Source organism: Apodemus sylvaticus, chromosome 3, assembly GCF_947179515.1.
Source record: "Apodemus sylvaticus chromosome 3, mApoSyl1.1, whole genome shotgun sequence".
Classification (NCBI taxonomy): Eukaryota; Metazoa; Chordata; class Mammalia; order Rodentia; family Muridae; genus Apodemus; species Apodemus sylvaticus.
Window position 1 is genome coordinate 22,591,435 of NC_067474.1, and position 19,014 is coordinate 22,610,448.

At 46.7% G+C, this 19,014-nt stretch overlaps 1 protein-coding gene across 3 annotated transcripts in view; it reads left to right on the plus strand.

Moving 5' to 3' along the window:
- Positions 1 to 19,014, plus strand: part of Chd7 (chromodomain helicase DNA binding protein 7) — a 182,693-nt gene that overhangs the window by 50,212 nt on the left and 113,467 nt on the right. For all 3 annotated transcript variants that reach the window (XM_052176045.1, XM_052176047.1, XM_052176046.1), the window contains exon 2: positions 11,258 to 13,077. In XM_052176045.1, coding sequence (XP_052032005.1) covers positions 11,428 to 13,077 — 1,650 coding nt within the window. In that variant the 5' untranslated portion in view covers positions 11,258 to 11,427. The remainder of the gene's footprint in view (positions 1 to 11,257; positions 13,078 to 19,014) is intronic.

Below are 19,014 nucleotides of genomic sequence, written 5' to 3' on the forward strand. Positions count from 1 at the left end.
TTGTGCCTCTGTGAGGAAAGCCTTCCGAGGTCAGCACAGCATAGGCCTCTTCTGCGCTCTCTTGGGTTGCAAAACAAGGTGCTAGTAATATGCAGAGATGTGATGGTGGCTGATTCCGCAGTCTCTGAGTCAGGCATGGAGACACAGCATGTCCAACCCCTCCACAGTGTGCCCACCTATGGGGGACATTGGCCATATTTAGAGACACAGCAGGGAATATCGAAATAGTTTGCAGTGAAATAAATATCAAAGTATAGCCCCTAGTCATGGTTTAATCTTAAAAGGGTCATTTATTGGAAGAACAGTGGGAAGGGTGGAGAAGATTCTATTATAGTTAAAGGAACAGAAAACTTGCAGTCATTCTGCAAAGACGGCGCGTGATTCTGCTCGGTCACACGATTCTGCTCCGTCACACTGCGGTAATTACTGAGTTTGCATGCACTGAGTACAAGTTATCTGGGTACTGGTGGTCCCGACAATTCCAAAAACAAAGTGGTATTTTACAGATTTTTAGCAGAAGGTTTTTCCTAGCCAGGTTTTAGGAATTCCAGGACAACCTGGACTACACACTTGAAACACTGTTTTAAAACCAAACCAAACCAACCAAACAAACAAACAGAAGAAAATTTGAGATATGTTTGCTATTGCCACTGGTTTTGACTGGCATGACACCAAGTAAATAGTGAGAAATCCTTAAATGTATTCCTTTTTTTTTTTCCCTCTTCATCTGCCTGTCTGAGTCAAGTCTCACTACATAGCCCTGTCTGTTTTGGAACTTGCTACATAGACCGGACTGGTCTCGAACTCACAGACATCTTCTTTCCTCTGCCTTCTAAGTGAGGTTTAAAGGCATATGTCACCATATCCAGCTCAGTTGAACTTTAAAAAAAAAATGATTTATTTATTTACTTACTTATTTTATGTACACTGGTGTTTTGTCTGCATATTTGTCTGTGTGAGGGTCTCAGACCCTTTGGAAGTGGAATTACAGACAGTTGTGAACTGTCATAGGTGCTGGGATTTGAACCTGGGTCCTCTAGAAGGATGTTTTATAAAATTAATTCATCCAGTGCTCTTAACCACTGAGCCATCTCTCCAGCTCCCCAGCTGAACTGGGGATTTGTTTGATAGTAAAGCCTTTAAAAATTGCCTCTGAGAAATGGACATGAGGTGGAGAATTTTCTAGGTTCATAGATTTCCTAGACATTGGGATGGGAACTTGAAACGTGGGTTAAGTGGGTGGAATATGTTATAAATGTGATTACTGAGGGTAATAACTTAGAATTTTAATAGAAGTCATTATTTAGTGTTGATGTATATAGTTAAGTTTGATAAAATCTTAGAAATGGGTGTGCATCTGTCTGAGGCCTTAGTAAAGTCTGTATTTTAAAGTCAAGTAGGTGTCCGGTTCTTCATGTAAAATTTTGATTAAACCAAGTACGCGGCCTTACGTCACTGCAGCCAGTCTCGGGGCTGATAGCAGCTTGTCACACTGCAGGAAACTTTTTTATAGCTAGCTGTGTCTGTGTCTTACTTTCCAACTTAAGATGTACTTAAAAAAATAAAATAGGATCAAAATGGACACACTGTAGACATTTGAGAGGAAGAGTTCTTTTCAAACTGAAATACAAAGTTTTACCTACAAGTTACAAAAGCACCTTAGTTTTAGTAATAGGACAAAGCACAGAGATGGAGGTGGCTTGCTAGGTGATTTTTCAGGGGACTTAAGATGAAGCAGAATCACGCCATTACAGTCAGATTTCAAAATAGCATGTCAATGTAGAAGAACAATAAGAGAGTTTGTTACAAAATGCAGCACAATAAAAAGAAGCGAATTTAGCTTATGAGCACATTTGCCTATGTATTAAAAATGTTGTATGAAATGAATTTTTCTGCAAAGGAAACCTACAAGATTGAACCTTGTTGGCTGTAGCCACTGGAAAATATATACAGTTAAAAATGTGTAACAGAGCCCTGGCTGTCCTGGGTTTGTTTTGTAGACCAGGCTGACCTCAAACTCACAGAGATCCGCTGGCCTGCTGGGACCAAAGGCTTGTGCCACCATGCCCTGGGAAGGAAAGCTTTTCTTAATCCCATGCTAATGTGAGCAAGGCCTTTGATTGGCCTGAAGACACATCAAGTGGGTCGACACTGGCGGTTTTGATTATTCTAGAACATACTTGTATAGAGTAGGAGTAGGTGTTAAGCGGTAGCTATATTACATTTTGAAGTGATACATTTTGAAATAGTGGGCGTGGAACTATTTGCTATCCATTGCGACCATACTTCCCCTCGCTTGTCCACACAACTTGCTCGGAGTAAGAATTGAGCACTTCCCTTACTGAATTTGTAGCTGTGCAGGCCGCCCTTCTTGCTGTGGGATGGAGCCTTCCGAGCTCACCTGCAGTTTTCCAATGCTCTGCACCTCGGATATTCTTCAACCATCCCAACTCCCCTTTACAGTTCAGCCTGTCGCTCTCCCGCTTGCTTCTCTGGGAAGCCGATCTTAAATGATTCCCACGTAGTTCTCTTTTGCATTAATCCGGTGCCCAAGGCAGCAGTCAGTCCTGGAAAGCCGTCCAGCTCGAGGAGGAACCTCTGCCTTTAGCCCCTGGCTCTTGTTTGCCATTGTGCTCAAGGCTGCTCCTGATGGACAAGGCTGCCCTCGATGTATGCATGCTGCTCTAGCAAAGACGACAAATTATTTTCATCTGTAGTGTTGCCTAAAGGTTTGCTCCTCCCCCCTCCCCCACCCCGCTTTTAAACGGAGTAAAGGATGTCGCTGGCTAGTTATGCTGGGTAGATTTATTTCAACTTGACACAAACTGTAGTCATCTGAGAGGAGGAAACCTTGATTGAGAATGCCTCCCTAAGACTGGCCTGTATGCAAGCCAGTGTGCATTTTCTTAGAGGGAAGGCCCAACCCATTGTGGGTGGTGCTGTTCTTGGGCTGGTGGTCTTGTAAGAAAGATGAGCAAGCCATGGGGAGAAGCCATCGAGGAGCAGCCCTTCAGGCCTCTGCTTCAGTTCCTGCCTCCAGGTTTCTGCCATGTGTGACTTCCTGTCTTAGCTTCCTACAGTCCTGGCTATGGAAGTGGAAGACAAATAAACCCTTTCCTCCCCAACTTGCTTTTTGGTCCTGGTGCCTCTTCACAGTGCTTGGATGAACATTGACTCAGAAATTGCCTTTAATGATCCCTCGATGCTGCCTTTTGAACAAGGTAGTATTGAGTACATTTTTAAAACTCGTTTTATGTGTATGGGTGTTTTGCTTGCATGTATTTCTGTCTACCATATGTGTGCCCTGGGGGCCACATGGGGGCCAGAAGAAGGTGTCAGATCTCTTGGAACTGGAATTACAGGTCATTCTGAGGCACTATGTGGGTACTATATGGAAGCCAGGTCCTCTGGGGGTTGGGGGGGGGGACCCAAACCAACAAAACAAATAAACAACCAATCAACCAACCAACAAAATCCACACTGACCAATCTCTCCAGCTCAATTGAACACACATTAAAACTCCCTCTGGAATTAAAAAAAGGGGTGCTTTTCAACTTTTCAGAACCCCTCTTTTAGTGTAAAAGAATATAAGAAATGTCTACTGTAAGTGGCTGGGTCAGCTGTACAAAGTAAGCTATTTTCCACAGCAGCGCCTGGCCTCTGGTGCCAGCCATTAAGACATACGTCCAGGATGCCTGGGTCCCTGGACGAAGGGTGGCCCAGGGTACCTGATCCCTGGTTCTTGGGTTTTATACCCATTTGTTACCTGGCTTAGCACTCAGGTGGGTAGGTAGCTCATAGTTCATTGAAGTCATTAGCTCAAAATATATTAAAAAAAAGGAGTTGAAAAATATTTTCTAATGTCATTTTCATTAGGCCAACAAATGTGGTGTCATTAGCCCCTTTGTTATGATATCCCAGGATATTTTATAACATTAAGTAAGATTAGCAATCAGGAAGTTTTAGAAAATTCATTCATGTTAGTCTTTCTTCAGTCTTTGTCAGGATGGTTGAGTCAAAAATTTTTCTTCAACTTAAATATGTTAATTAAAAAGCATGTGTTTCTGGATCTGCCTCTTAGCTCTTCTATCTTCTGTATTGGAGTTACAATCTAAAGTTAAAGTTATTCAGGATAATGTTAAAAAGCTATGAGATTGAATACACCAGTCCCAGATACATTTTATTAGTGCACAAGGATACCATACAATAGTGTATATAGATGTGTTTCCTCATTTCCCTTGTGCTGCTCAATGTTGTGAGCTGTGGTGCATTAGACTGCGTGACAGTCTTCTGTGGGGCCGTGTGAAGTTGCATGCATCACGACCATGCCGAATTTGTTTCATTAGTGTGGTAGGGGGTGCCAGGCCTCTAGACAAGGCCAGCTCATGGTCTGGCTTCAGGGAGAGGCAGTTAAGGCTGAGCTGCAGAGTGTGAAGGTCTTTCTCCAGAGGTTGTAATTTCTGATTGTGTACCAGAGTGTCACAGCTTGGAGATGCGGCAAGTGTGATCGCTATGATCATTTAGAAAAAAATGCCCGGGGACCCTCAGCATCTTAAGTTGTTAGCTCAGTGCTATTTGATTGTTACCTTTAAAGCAATTACTAGTTCTCAGCTAACAGGGGTTGGGAGATTTTCGTCTGAAAGGCAGTTTAGGATATCCAGCCATCTCAAGGTTATGTAGAAATAACTGAAAGGTTTCTGCAAGAAACCTGTGAAACAGCATATTATGTAACATGGCACCAGACTATTGTTAACTGAATTTTTTTTTGTCTTAACAAAATGATCAGTAAGCAGATGGACATATTGTAACTCACCCTTAGATGTCCACTGTTATAACCTATTAAATATTCAGATCTGCCACTAAGAACTGGTGAAACATTTTTGGATGAAGTCATCGTTGTTGGTCAGTTGCAGATACCAGAACCTTCTTTTCCTTTAAAAGCTTTATCATTGTATTGCGTGCTTGGTTTCCTGGACCGAGTGTCACTTGTCATTGTTTGTTCTCACTTGGAGTGGTCCTCCATCCTGCCATGGAGGAAAAACTCCTAGACTGAGAGCCCAGTGTCCCAACATTCATATGCAGATTACACGTGCAGGGTTGAAGGTGGGGGTGGGGAGTGGGGGATGCTCTGAGACTGTATTTTGCAAAGGCGCCCGAGGTCCAGCGGTCCTGTCCCCAGACCCCAATTTAAAGGGCGAATCTTTAATCTCCAGGAAGAGTCAAGGGAACAGGAAAGTACAGCAAATTGCACGGTGCTCCGTGACCCTTGGCCATACCAGGGAGGGAGGGGGTCGCAGACAGGTGCTAACAAGAACAAGAATCATAGATGGAAAAGAAGCCAGGCCACACAGGGACGGGGACAAGGGGGCAGGAGAACAGGTGGCAGGTGAGGGAGCAGAGGGGTGTTTGTTAATCTTCTAGAGTGTGGCTTACCTCGAAGAGGGAAAGGGTTTGGGGGGAGTTCATAGTGGGGGAGATTCTTGGGTATCTGTTGGCAGCATGCATTCAGCCACACTCAAAGGATTTCGCAAGAAGCAAGAAATGAGTCACTGAGTCAGTAGCCCACAGAGGATGGATTGGCCATTCTCCGGACTTCAGAGAACCAGGCCACCTTCCGACTTTATTTCCGTCAGTGATGGACACGCAAAGGCCTGACCCTGTCCATGTGATGACACACACAGTCCGTCTGAGGGAGACGGAGCAGGAGGCTGAGGAGGTGCTCGTGCAGGAAGAGGAGGTGGAGACTGAGGCTGAGGCTGAGGCTGAGGAGGTGGTCTTGGTCCAGATCTGAGATGGGCACATTGAGCAAATTGAGAATCCTCGAGGGGATTTGCTAGAGCAGACAGCTGCCTAGGGGTGGGGCCACATCTGTCTGGCTTAGTATTATATATGCAGGGTATTGACTATCTTACATCATCAAGATTGCTTATTTTTTGGTGGGAAAAAAATGAACGTCGTCCCTGTGATCTTTGGTAAGGTTTAAAATTCACTTTATGGTTCTGGGGATCAAATCCAAAGTCATATATTTACAAAGCATGCCCTCTATGCTAAGTTGCATAACCAGCCCCTTGTTTTCTACCTCATTCATTCATTCCTTATTTATTTATTTATTTATTTATTTATTTATTCATTCATTCCTTTATTTCTTTGTTGTTTTTAAGACAGGTTCTCAACTCAGTAACACTGGCTTGGTATTGGATAAGTAGACAAGGCTGCCTTTGAACTCACAGTGATCCACCTGCCTCTATCTCCTGAATGCTGTGATTAAAGATGTGAGCCACACCACATCTAGCTCCCGGGTTTATTTTTAATACATTATTTGGACTAATGCAGGCCATCAGAAGGAGCGCCCACAACTCTAACTAATTTTCTGTACAGTTCAGAATTATTCCTATCACAGCTAAAATGATGAAAATGGAAATCTGTGTTAGGGAATAGAGAAAGGAGAGATGTTATAGGTTGAAAGCATAGTTAAAATGAACATAGAGAAAACTGCCACATAGTATAGCACAGGTGATGGGATTGGCCTTCACAACAATACAAACTTTCATGACCAAGATAGTCCCTATTCAAAATGGCCATCCTCCGAATGGGACCTCTGGAAGCAGTGTGCAGAGATTTTTTGTCGGCGGGCTTTCTGCAGTGACATAGGTATTTCGTCTTTGCCCCGTCTGATGAATAGCTCTTGAGCACTTGAATTCATGTATGTTTTAAGAGTTTTAAGAACTGCATCTTAAAGTTTATTTTTAAGAGTAAGAACTGCATTTTAAAATTTATTTAATTTTAATGATTTTAAAAGGCAATGAATGCGTGCTCGTATCGGCTGGCTTAGGCAGCACAATTGTAACATCCCACAGTGCCCAGGGAAATTAATGGGGAAGAAAATGCGGTCTTGGCCAGAGAGTTCCGGAAGGGCTCCTCTTGGTCCAGGAGCTGCCTGGTGATGAACTGATGTTCTGATGTTGTGATTTGGAGGCACTTCCTGATTCCTTTATCTGGATGTTTGTCATCTGGAGAGATGCCTTTCCCAGAGGCAAGCCTTGGCCACCCTGGACATCTCTTTCCATGTTGGCTGTTGGAGGCTGTGCTGCCCGTGGGGCGGGGCTGCCCACGGCTCTGTTTAGGACCTTCCGTTTGAATTCGAGCTCAGCAGCAAACTCTTTAGCTTCCGTGTGTTCACTTATCACCATGCGGATTTCATTCTTCTCAGGATAGTGCTGTCTCCTTGGTGACAGAGTGGCCTCTTTCTGCATTGTGGTGAGGGTAGTGATACACTGTGTCCCAGCTGCAGGGCAAGCCTTGGGACAAGGATGGGTACTTCCCTCCTCACAGAGTCTCCACCAGGACCTTTGGAGGTAAAAGAGAGCCGCCCACAGTGGAGCTAGCAGGAGCCAAGAAATCCCCAGTATCTCACAGGCAAACACCCCACCCTACAGCTTCATACTTGCCAAAGTGTGCTAGACTTACATTCATGGAAGAGTTCTGCTGTCCATGTGGTTGAACTAGAGGAAATATTTGCATCTGAAAGGTGTTTTAAATTCACCCCTTAGGTTTCTGATCTGTGCCTGTGATAAAACATCTGCACCGTGGTACTGCCTTAAAACTCAGGGGCACAGAAGCCATTGTGTTTCCAGAACCGTGGGGCAATTAGGAACTGGTTATGTTTTGTGAGGTCGGAAAGATACTGCATTAAATAGAAAATCAATATGACACTATCTAATAAAAACTAACTTATAATGACGGCATTTACATCTCGAATATTTATAACTCGTCATTGACTTCTTGTGGATTTGATGCTCTTACTACCAATTTTTATTTCTTTAACTTAAAAAAGATTTAGAAATCTTGTGGCCCCTGGGATGGATGGAGCCCAGGGTTTTGTCCGCACCAGGCCTGTGCTCAGAGCTATGTTCTCAGCTCGCTGCCGGTTCTTCCTGTTGTTGACTTGTTTAGATCTGCCTGTGGATTCCCAGGGAAATTACCAGCAGTCCCCACTTGGTCCTCTTACCTGCTTGTTCCTAAACTGATGGAACGTTCCTCTGTTTGGCGAAGAAGCCCTGCTTCACGGCTCGCCTTCGACTATGGTGGCGCTGATGTGAGCCTTAGCCTCTGCTCCCCCCTTCATCCCTTTCCATTCCGGGAACTGTTTGCCATTCAGACTTTAACTCAAGACTCTGAGTCTCATTAACCTATATAGGGGTCCCCCGCCCCCCAACTGTGAAGAGGGGGAGGGGCAGAGCCCAGAGCTGCTTCCAACTGGCATTGAGCTTCTTCCCAGGCTGTGGCAGTCTTGTGCCCACTTCTCACCTTGGCACGAGTGCATCTTGTGAACTCTCCTTGAGTTACACTCCGGTTATTAAAATTCGTTTCTCTCTCTTGAGAGTGTTTTTTTAATGCATAGCTACTAGAATGTGAACCATATTTTTCTGATGGTCACTCTCAGGTGTGGCCCGCTCGACAGTGATATATAGGCGCAGGTAATGTAGACATTCAGTGTAGAGAAGGGTGAAGCCTTCAAAATGGAGTTCTGTTTTAAACATGTTGCTAGACACTGAGAATCGTGTTTACAGCTGCGATTTGGGAAAGTGGTCATTCAGATGGTCTTAATAATAATAATAATAATAATTAAAAAATGACCAAAATCAATTAATTAGGTTAGCTCAGATCGGAAGTATGGATCATGGTTGCCAGATGGATTCCTGGCACAGTTGCCAGTTGGTCCGAGGTGTCAGAAAAGACTCGAGGTGGCCTTGGTGGCCTGAGAGCTAGCAGTCACTGGGGGAAGGCTTCGGAGCCGTGGGTTTTTGACTCCTGCCTGGGGCACACCTGAGCATGGTCACAGCTGCAGTGGGTCACATGCTTACTTGATGCCACATAATGCTGGCGGTTTTTTTTTTTTTCCGTGCCTCTGGGGGTGGATTCTTAATGGGAATGAGTAGGGGGACCGGAAGCAGGGGAACAAAGCCAAGTGTCTGGTATAATTACTCTCAGTGAGTCTGTTTCGTCTTTCCAACTCTCCTCGTGCCTGTACAACTTCTGCTTCCCTTCTGCTGGGTCCTTAGCAGATAAAAAGCAAGTGTGTCAACTCCCCTGCTGCAGCTTCAAGCAGGCTCTGCAGTGCCCCGGGCTCTGTGGTCCTACAGGAAAGGGTACCAGGGCCCTCTGCTCTCTTTACCCCAGGGCAGAGGCAGGCAGGGTCTGCCCAGGCAGTGGCATTCTTGCCCCCTATCCACACACTCTTGGTGTGCCCCAGTAGATGAAGCTGTTGGGATATGCTATGTTGGGATATCTTCCAGAACATATAAGTGTTCTGACCTTCCTTAAGCTGTCGTGGTAAGTGGGCTGCACGGCTGGCTTAAGCCATTACAATTACACTGCAACATTTATTTCCTTGAAAGTTAAGAGTGAACCTTGAGCAAATGAAGACTGATTTTTTAAGCTTTTTAGGTTAGGCACAAATTCAATTTATCAATATTTGTTGCACTTGGCACTGGAGATTTCTACTCCTCACTCTGGACTTTTAGTTCTGCAAAAAAAAAAAGAAAAAAAAGCCGCATATTTTCAGAGAAACGGCTTTCCTGTGTACTTGATTCTCTCCTGTCTGACCTCTGTATTTGGCGAAGGTAGATCAGAAAATATATGGCAGGTAGTGGCAGAGTGAGGAGACCTTTGGCGTTGGCTGACAGCTGTCACCTGGCAGCTACAGACCCTCTCAGGTGTCATGTCTGTACTGCTGACAGTGAGCAGGAATGTTGTTTACATTTCCATAAACAGAGTTTCCTCCGTGTTACGAATGCCTTAGGATGGGGCAGGCGGAAGAGGGGGGTTATCTGTCTCGGAGGTGACTCCTCACAGAGTTGGTTATTTGCATATTCTTGTAGAAATCTGCAGTAGAGTTCATGGCCGAGTCTGTCTAGAGCTTTGCTTTCGCTGGACACTCTCCCTCATGTGTTCCTGTGCCCCATCTGGGTCGGTGTCACCCAGTGCTTAATGATCTTAGGAGAGGAAATCAATGAGTTAAATTCCAAAGATGTCTAAGATTTTAGGCATTTTTTCATATGTGAATTCATTCTTAATTAGGTTGTTGATTCAGTAAGCAGTGAACAAAACCACTTTTCTGTGGTGGTTGTTAAAGCATTCTTCAAATCAAACTGCCTATTTTAATCTGACCCCAGGTCTATCAGAGTTTAACGCTAAGGCAGAAAGCTGGGATGCTAGTCGGTTAGCATGGGAGGTGAAGGGGTGTGCTAGCTAGCCCCACGCCCTCCTGCTGTGTCCCGCTTTGTCCTGTAAGGTTTTTAAAAGGTCTGGTGGATATTTTTAACTTTTTTTTCTGTTAAAGTACCATCCAGTTTTGGCTCGTTTCTGAAGAGGTCTCTGTCTCTACCTCGGGAATAGTCATCTACAGCTAGTTGCAGCCAGTGGCGGGGTAAAATGGAGCCGGCGGCCTCTCAAGCCTGCTACCATCCGCCCCACAGTTCTGGAACGCGATGGGCCCAGAGCCATGAGTGAAATTGGTCCTCGTGGAGAATGAAAGCTTCACTTGTAGTTTCTTTCTGAATCTTGTCTATTCCTGCTATTAAGCATAATGAAATTATGAATTTATTGTGCTGTTCTCAGACTTGCTTTTCAACCGCATTACGGGGCGCTTTCTTGTTAGATGCTTCTGTTGCCGTTACCGAGTTGTATGTGGGCTGTAAATATCTAATTTGTACAAAATGACTGATTTTGGTATTTGTATAATCCTCCAGTCAATTTAACTAAGTTGGGCTTTTCCCAGTCCTCGGTGCCTCGCTCACCGCTCATCTCATCTGATTACCGCTCAGGGGAGTGAGGTTAAGGAGGGCTGTTGGGAAGCAGAGCCTTTCCAGGGCTTTAGCCCAGCAGATGGGCTGCTGGCTATATTCATACATCTGCTTGCCTGCTGTGGCAGCTGCTGCTGCTTCACGTTGTGTCCTTTTGTTCTGTTCCATCCAAGAACGGAATGTGGGGAAGTGTAGTGAATGGATTAATTTAAGGTTAAGGTTAGTGTTTTGCTGCCTTTCCACGTAACCGGTCATAATGCTTCTGGTAGAAGCTAATGAGCTTCCCTTAAAGTGAACTAGATTTGTAAAATACAGCTCAGCAAGGGGCCTGGGTTGGTATTGTTGACGGGAACTAAATTCAAATGTGTAAAACACCGGCGGCTTTTATCATTTGTTCCTAATTCTTTGTTTTCTTTTTTTTTCCTTTCTTCCCACCTCCCACTCCCTTCCAGGACCTATATCCAGACTTCGCCCCACACTGCAGGGTCCAAGAGAATTAAGGAAATCTAGAATGACATGAAGAAGATTAGTTAAGGATTATAGGTTTTGAGGAGAAGCACCCCAGCGAAGTGAAGCACAGACAGGCTCCCAAGCTGTGTTCCGACGAGCCGTGTGTCAGAAGATGGCGGATCCAGGAATGATGAGTCTTTTTGGAGAGGATGGGAATCTATTCAGCGAAGGCCTCGAAGGCCTCGGGGAATGTGGCTACCCTGAAAACCCAGTGAACCCCATGGGTCAACAGATGCCCATAGACCAAGGCTTTCCCCCCTTACAGCCGTCCCTCCATCATCCTTCCCCTAATCAGAATCAAACCAAGTTGACCCATTTCGATCACTATAATCAGTATGAACAAAAGATGCATCTCATGGATCAGCCTAACCGATTGATGGGCAGTGCCCCCGGGAACGGATTGGCGTCTCCGCACTCGCAGTATCACACACCCCCAGTCCCCCAGGTGCCACACGGAGGCAGTGGTGGCGCTCAGATGGGAGTCTATCCCGGCATGCAGAACGAAAGGCACGGGCAATCTTTTGTGGATGGCGGCTCCATGTGGGGCCCGCGGGCCGTTCAGGTACCTGACCAGATCCGAGCACCCTACCAGCAACAGCAGCCACCGCCACCGCCGGCTCCATCGGGGCCGCCGGCGCAGGGCCACGCCCAGCACATGCAGCAGATGGGCAGCTATATGGCACGCGGGGATTTCTCCATGCCGCAGCATGGCCAGCCGCAGCAGAGGATGAGCCAGTTTTCCCAAGGCCAGGAGGGCCTCAGTCAGGGCCCTTTCATCGCCACCTCAGGACCCGGCCACCTGTCGCACTTGCCCCAGCAGAGCCCCAGCATGGCCCCTTCCCTGCGCCACCCAGTGCAGCAGCAGTTCCACCATCACCCCGCTGCTCTCCACGGAGAATCCGTTGCCCACAGTCCCAGATTCTCCCCCAATCCTCCTCAACAAGGGGCTGTCAGGCCACAAACCCTTAACTTTAGTTCTCGGAACCAGACAGTCCCCTCCCCTACTGTAAACAACTCAGGGCAGTATTCTCGATATCCTTACAGTAACCTAAATCAGGGATTAGTTAACAGTACAGGGATGAATCAAAATTTAGGCCTTACAAACAGTACTCCAATGAATCAGTCCGTACCAAGATACCCCAACGCCGTAGGATTCCCGTCAAACAGTGGTCAGGGACTAATGCACCAGCAGCCCATCCACTCCAGTGGCACACTTAACCAAATGAACACACAAACTATGCACCCTTCACAGCCTCAGGGAACTTACGCCTCTCCGCCTCCCATGTCACCCATGAAAGCAATGAGTAACCCAGCAGGCACGCCTCCTCCGCAGGTCAGGCCCGGAAGTGCCGGGATACCGATGGACGTCGGCAGTTATCCAAATATGCCCCACCCTCAGCCATCTCACCAGCCCCCTGGTGCCATGGGAATCGGACAGAGGAATATGGGCCCCAGAAACATGCAGCAGCAGCCCCGTTCGTTCATGGGCATGGCCTCGGCACCCAGGGAGCTCACCGGACACATGAGACCAAATGGCTGCCCCGGTGTTGGCCTTGCGGATCCGCAAGCAATCCCGGAACGACTGATGCCTGGCCAGCAGCACCCCGGTCAGCAGCCATCTTTCCAGCAGTTACCAACCTGCCCTTCACTACAGCCCCACCCAGGCCTGCACCAGTCTTCACCTCCACACCCCCATCACCAGCCTTGGGCACAACTCCACCCGTCACCCCAGAATACCCCGCAGAAAGTGCCTGTGCATCAGGTAAGGGGACGCAGACCGCCTGCCCTGCGGTGTGAGACGCAACACTGTTCACTTGTCTAACAGAATTGTCCTTTGTAGGTTGCCGCAGAGTCACCTCTAAACCCCCTGTACTCACTCACTGGTTCATTCATTCAAGAGTTCTTTAATCACTGTCCTGGGAATTGTGCTAGGTCTAAAGCCATTGCTGCTTAGTAGTAGTTGACTGAAACTAGGTCCACTGGTTAGAAAAAGATTCTTTGTCACACCCCCCCCCACCCCATTCTTCTCTGTTTGAAGAATGCACTATAACTTGGTTTCCAGCAATTGCTTGTACATCAGCATCCCTTCTCTCTCCTTTTGTTTACCTTCTGTGGGAAGCTGTGAAATATGTGTTTCTATAGTACTTAATTGACCGACTGTTGAGAGTGTGAATTTAAGTCGAGAGTTGTAGGAAATGACAGGGAATGGTAATTTATAGGAGTTGGTTTCAGATTTGTGTGCCAGCATGGAAGGATCGCTGGGTTTTATAAGTTAAGATTTTTGTAGCTTTGCCAATTTATATATACAGAGTCACCCCCCCCCACACACACACACCTTTGTGTATTTTGGTTTCCATGGCCTCAAGTTGTGAAGAGCAGCGTGTGTGTGTGTGTGTGTGTGTGTGTGTGTGTGTATGTGTGTGTGTGTGAATAGGTTTTTCTGAATGCATATTCATCCTCCAGACCTGCAAGTCTGGGGGGAGGGCGGGGCACAGTGGGTGATTTCAGAATTATAGGGCACACTGGTTCTTCCTGATGGACTTGATCAATTTTGGAAACCATGACCTGTGTGTGAATGCAGAACAGAGTGCAGAAAGAGTGCTTATGTGACAGATGTCCCGAAAGAGGAAGTACCTGTGAAGGAAGAGTGCTTGAAATTCCAGTAAAACCTTCCTCAGGGAAGCGATCCCTGCAGATACCTCCTGTGCTTGAAGCTGATTTCCCCAAACATGTGTGTGCACCTGGAGTCGAGCCCTCTGCAGGGAGAAGCAGCTCTGAGAGGAAGGGCTCAGGCCAGGGAGAGGGTGCTGGGATCCTGGATCCTGTTTTACGAAATTGGACTTAAATGAGGAGCTACTCCTGGTGGTCAAGTCATTGTTGGAAAGATGGGTGGGCCACAGGAAGTGGGAACTAGCTGTCCAGGCTTGCAGAGACAGTTTAGATTAGGGATCTGGTGGTGGGAGCAGAGAAGGTTGACTCTGGGTGAAGGAAATGGCCACCCTCACGGCGAGGTGAGCACACAGTCAGTGCATGGTGCTGGCCGAGCAAAGGTACAGTTGCTTCAGGGTGGTGCACCCAGTGTCTCAGGAGCACTGCAGGGGTGGTTAGTTCATCATGTCCACCCAGTGCATGTGGACAGAGCAGACTTCCCATGAGACAGAATGGTCCGCCTTCTGCAAAGGGATCCAGGAAACCTCTTCACTCTTTCCTCCAGCATGCCCAGAGGCTGATAGGAAGTGGGAAGACAGCTGCCACCAGAGCTGCAGGTCCTGAGGAGAGCCCGCTTCAGAGCCAGCTCTGAGGGGTTCCTTCCTGTTGACTCAGGGACAGACGCCTGATGGATCTGTCCTAAGGTGGGCTGGCCTCTGTAGCTCCCAGGCAGAGATGAATGTGGCCTAGTTTTGGGAAAGTATTGCGTTAGTAAAGAAGGGCAGAAGAGGTGCTGAGGAGTGATTGGTTGTAAGCACCTTTAATCCCAGGCAGAGGCGAGTGGGTCTCTGAGAGATGGAGGCCAGCCTGGGCTACGCAGAAAACCTTGTCTTGAAATACAAAATAAAGGGGGCGGGGAGAAGTAGAGGGGTCTTTACAAGGCTTCTTTCTGATTTTCATCCCAGCAGTGGGAAGGCTAGTGTGTTGGGGTTCCCTGAGGACATTGTGGTGGCCCCCAGAAGGGCTCTCTTATTGCTGCTTCCTGTTTTCAGAGGACAGTAGCAGCCCTGGCTTCTGAGCCCCACGGGGGCCAGTGTTGTGTGCTATAGGCTGGGAGACCCCAAGGGTACTGCTCTCTAAGTAGGCATCTCAGAAGACAAACTCAGAACTTGTACGAGGTCGCAGGTCCAGACATTTGAACTGGTGTTTCTTCACAGGTTCAGTTCTGTTTGTATTTTTCTTGGCATTTACTTCCCTATTTGTGTTTAACTTGGTAACCTCTTCAGTTTTTGAGGCAATCAGTTGTTTTGAAAAATAAAGTCAGAAGGCTGTTTCAGTCCTTGTGTGTCCCTAAGCAGGTTGGTGATAAGTGATTTAACCTCCCTGAACCTCCTTCTGGAGAGACCAGAATGAAGGCGACCCCAGAGGCTCACGTGGGGGTAATGTGTCTCAGCAAGGCCCTTCCATCTCGAGGATGTAGTTTATGACCTCCTGACCGCCAGGCTTCTAATACTTGTTATTGCATGTGTAGATAATGTAAGCTTAATTTTATTTTAAGGAAACAGGTCGCATATTCTCAAGTTTAACTTAAGACGAAATAGTAAATCTGATTTGTGCTGATAGGTGTTCCCCCCCCCCCCCCGACACTCCCCTCCTCCCAGATGTTGCCAGATGTGAAGAGGTTGGTTGTGGATAATTCAGAATGCTCTCATGTGATCTAGTCTCTCTTTCTGAATGACTCAGCCTGGGCAACTACATCATTCTAATTATGCTTTGCTTTAGAACTACCAAGTCCATACTGAATTTCAGATAAGGTACAGTGGGAGTCCATTAGTTTGAAATATGCGTATGATTTGCCCACTGAATTCCCACAGTCATACCCACTTGTTGACTCTTCTTAAGTTTTTCACCCGTCCCACCCAGCCCTGAGCCCTGGCAGTCCTAGAACTCACTCTGTAGATCAGGCTGACCTTGTAGACCAGGCTGGCTTTGAACTCACAGAGATCTGCCTTCCTCTGCCTCCTGAGTGCTGGGATTAAAGGTGTACACCACCACTGTCCAGCAAGTTTTTACACTTTTAGAAAAACAAGTTGTATTCCTTAAATATTTCACGGAGAGAAAGCGGAAACTCAGCGTCATCTGAGAGCAGCTCTGATATCACAGGCCCCAGCCATAGTATTTAGAAAGCATGTCATGAAGGACGGTCCAGGCTTGGGGTCCGAGCTTTGGTAACAGAGCCACACATTCTTATCCCTTTACCTTGAGCAGAGTCCTTAGCCCCAGGGCCTTCATTTCATTATCTAAAGAAGGGGTTTCTCTGCCTACTGTGTGGAAGTGAGATTAGCCAGGTGGGAACCCCAGAACAAACCACTGTCGCACAAGTGTTCAGAGTTACCCAGTGTCAGACATCGTTACCGTGGTTTGACTTTATTTCCTTGATTTCAGGGAACATTTCTCAAACAATGGAGATACTCACTGTGCTTCTGGTTGAAGGATAGGAAACAGCCCTGCTTTTAGGGAAGGGGAGCCCAATGGGGGAAGCAGCTGTCCTTGTGGAGGTGAGGGAGGGTCAATAGAGGGTGAGACCATCAGCTAAGGCTTAGCAAGCTGTGATACAAGTTGAAAGAATGGCCCAGGCCTCACATATCTCATGACCTGAAACGTGGCTTCGGTCAGACACAGGGCACTTCCTCTGTTCTGTATTCCTGTAGCACTAAGGGAGAGAAGGAGGGTTAGTCCGGGGATGGGCATCTATCCATGCACTCGCTGTGCAGGGCTTGTTCATTTGAAGGGCTTCTCTACGCGCTGTCCCTCAGGTTGTAGCTAAGTCCCTCGTTGCTGAGTGACTTGTGTGCCGAGTCCCATCTTTCCCAGTTCCCGGGTTATTCACTCAGACAGAAAGTTCTGGTGGAGTTTTTAGGATGTGAGACACTGTGTTCTTAGAATGGATGTAATTTGGATGCATTTGTGTTCCATTCCTTAGTTTGGCCCTTAAATACTGACCATGAAGTAGAGCAGACCTTAAGGTCTAGACAATGGGCAATAATGCTCCGTGCATCCCCGCCTCACCCTGAGGTTTCTAGAAATAAATAAAAGATTTAGAAGAATCGGAGGTTGTAGTAGTTGTTATCTTTCTGCGCCATCTTGTGAAAGGTTTAAAAGCCTTCTGGAAAGCCTTTTCTAGAGACCTGATTTAGTTCTTGCCTGACACTCTCTGAATTTACCCAGTATTGTAGAACCACTAGCCACCCTTGTAAATATGTGGGGAAATTTGACCATATATCTCAAGCCACCTGAATGGAAATTGCAATTAGAAAATGCAAAACGCTGGTTTTTTAGTGACAAGAACATGCATCCCCTGTGACTACTACATGTGATGTTTTCCCGTGCCTTTACACCTTTAAACTTGTCTGAGCAAGATGGAAAATAAAAGTCCCTGTAAAGAGATCCAGCTCCTGACATGCATGGCGTTCGAGGACGTTTCGGTGTGTGTGCACACACCTGCAGAGCGTGGGCCTCTGCTATGTCCTTGGAGCAGCTGGGCCTTTGTAGGCAGCCCTGCCTGCCCCGCCCCGCCTGCTGGGGTGTGCCTGCTTCTTCAGGAACCCTTGCTGAAGCCTTTTCCTCCATTTCCTTGTAGCAGCCTTGTGCCTCTCAGGAAGCCTCTCTTCTGACTGAATTTGCATACGCTGAGCGATCTCCTGACACCTTCTCCTCCACTGACATTTCCTCCTCCCCAGAGCTGATTTACCTCAGAGGTCAGGATTTTAGTGAGTTTAAAATAGAAAGTGCCAAGTGTAGAGGAGGTAAAGTCCCACTGAAAACACGGGTGGACGGATGGATGCCTCAGAGAGAGCTGTGGCTCTCAGATCGCTTCTGCTTTGTAAAAAGGGACAATTTTCTATGGCAATCAAATTGGACATAAAAAAGAGTTCAGTTTTTCAGTTATCTGTAAAGTTGGTTATTAGGCCACTATTTTAAATGTCACAAGGAGCTAAGCGACATTGTTAACTGTGTGTGGTTGTTGGAGTTTATGTGCACCACATGCATGCAGAAGCCCGTAGTGGCCAAAAGAGGGCATCAGATCTCTAACTGGGGTTATCGGGGGTTGTGAGTCCCCGTGTGGTTGCTGTGAACCAAACTTGGGTCCTCCTCAAGGTCAGTGAATGGTCTAAACACTGGGTTGTATCTCCAGCCCCTAGTATCCAACTTTAGACTGTTTTCAGACTCACCGTATAACCCACACTAGCACATGATCCTCTGTCTTCTGCCCCCAAGTGTTGATATAGGCTGGAGCCTCATGCATGGCTAAGAATCCATTGTCATTCAGGGACTGACAGTGTTCAGTGGAGGGGAGGCAAAGACTTACACTTAGGTAAGCCTGGGATTTTGTTATTTCAGTTTAACACCCTGTCCAACATTTCTCAAGTATTTATTTTGTTCTATATAAGACACACACACATACACACACACACACACACACACACACTTTATATAGAGGATATATATCAGAAATTGCCCAGTGTGATTATGGCATAAGTTCTCCAAGACAGAGGTTCCCATCCTTTCTAAGGATGGACAAGTATTCACGTAGCTAAGTAGCATCAGTAGATGAAATTGAAAGGCTTGAATGCTTGGGAGTTCTTAGCACCTTTCTTGAGGCAGAGGTCACTGAGAGTTCATTTGTTTGAACCTGTAAGAAACACTAGTGTGTTTCTTTGGAAGGTAGCTTCCAGCCATTTTCAAGGTTTTTAGCTTCAAATGGTGTATGGATACTGTGAGCTGTTAAATTTCTGTGTCAGTCCAGGGCTGTTCTCTGTAACACTGTTGCCTGTAAGGAAAAAGCCTTCCTTTGACCAGAAATCCTCGGCAACCTCCACCCCTCTCTGTCTTTCACCCTCTGCTTGTTTATTCTTTATCGTAGCCACCATGCAGAAGGGGAGACTCTGGTACTGTGGAACATAGTTGGTTGGGGAATAATTAATAAGTAGGCTGAGAGAAAATGAGGGAATAGACATTGGTGAAAGTAACCTGGAGAAGACCTTACGTC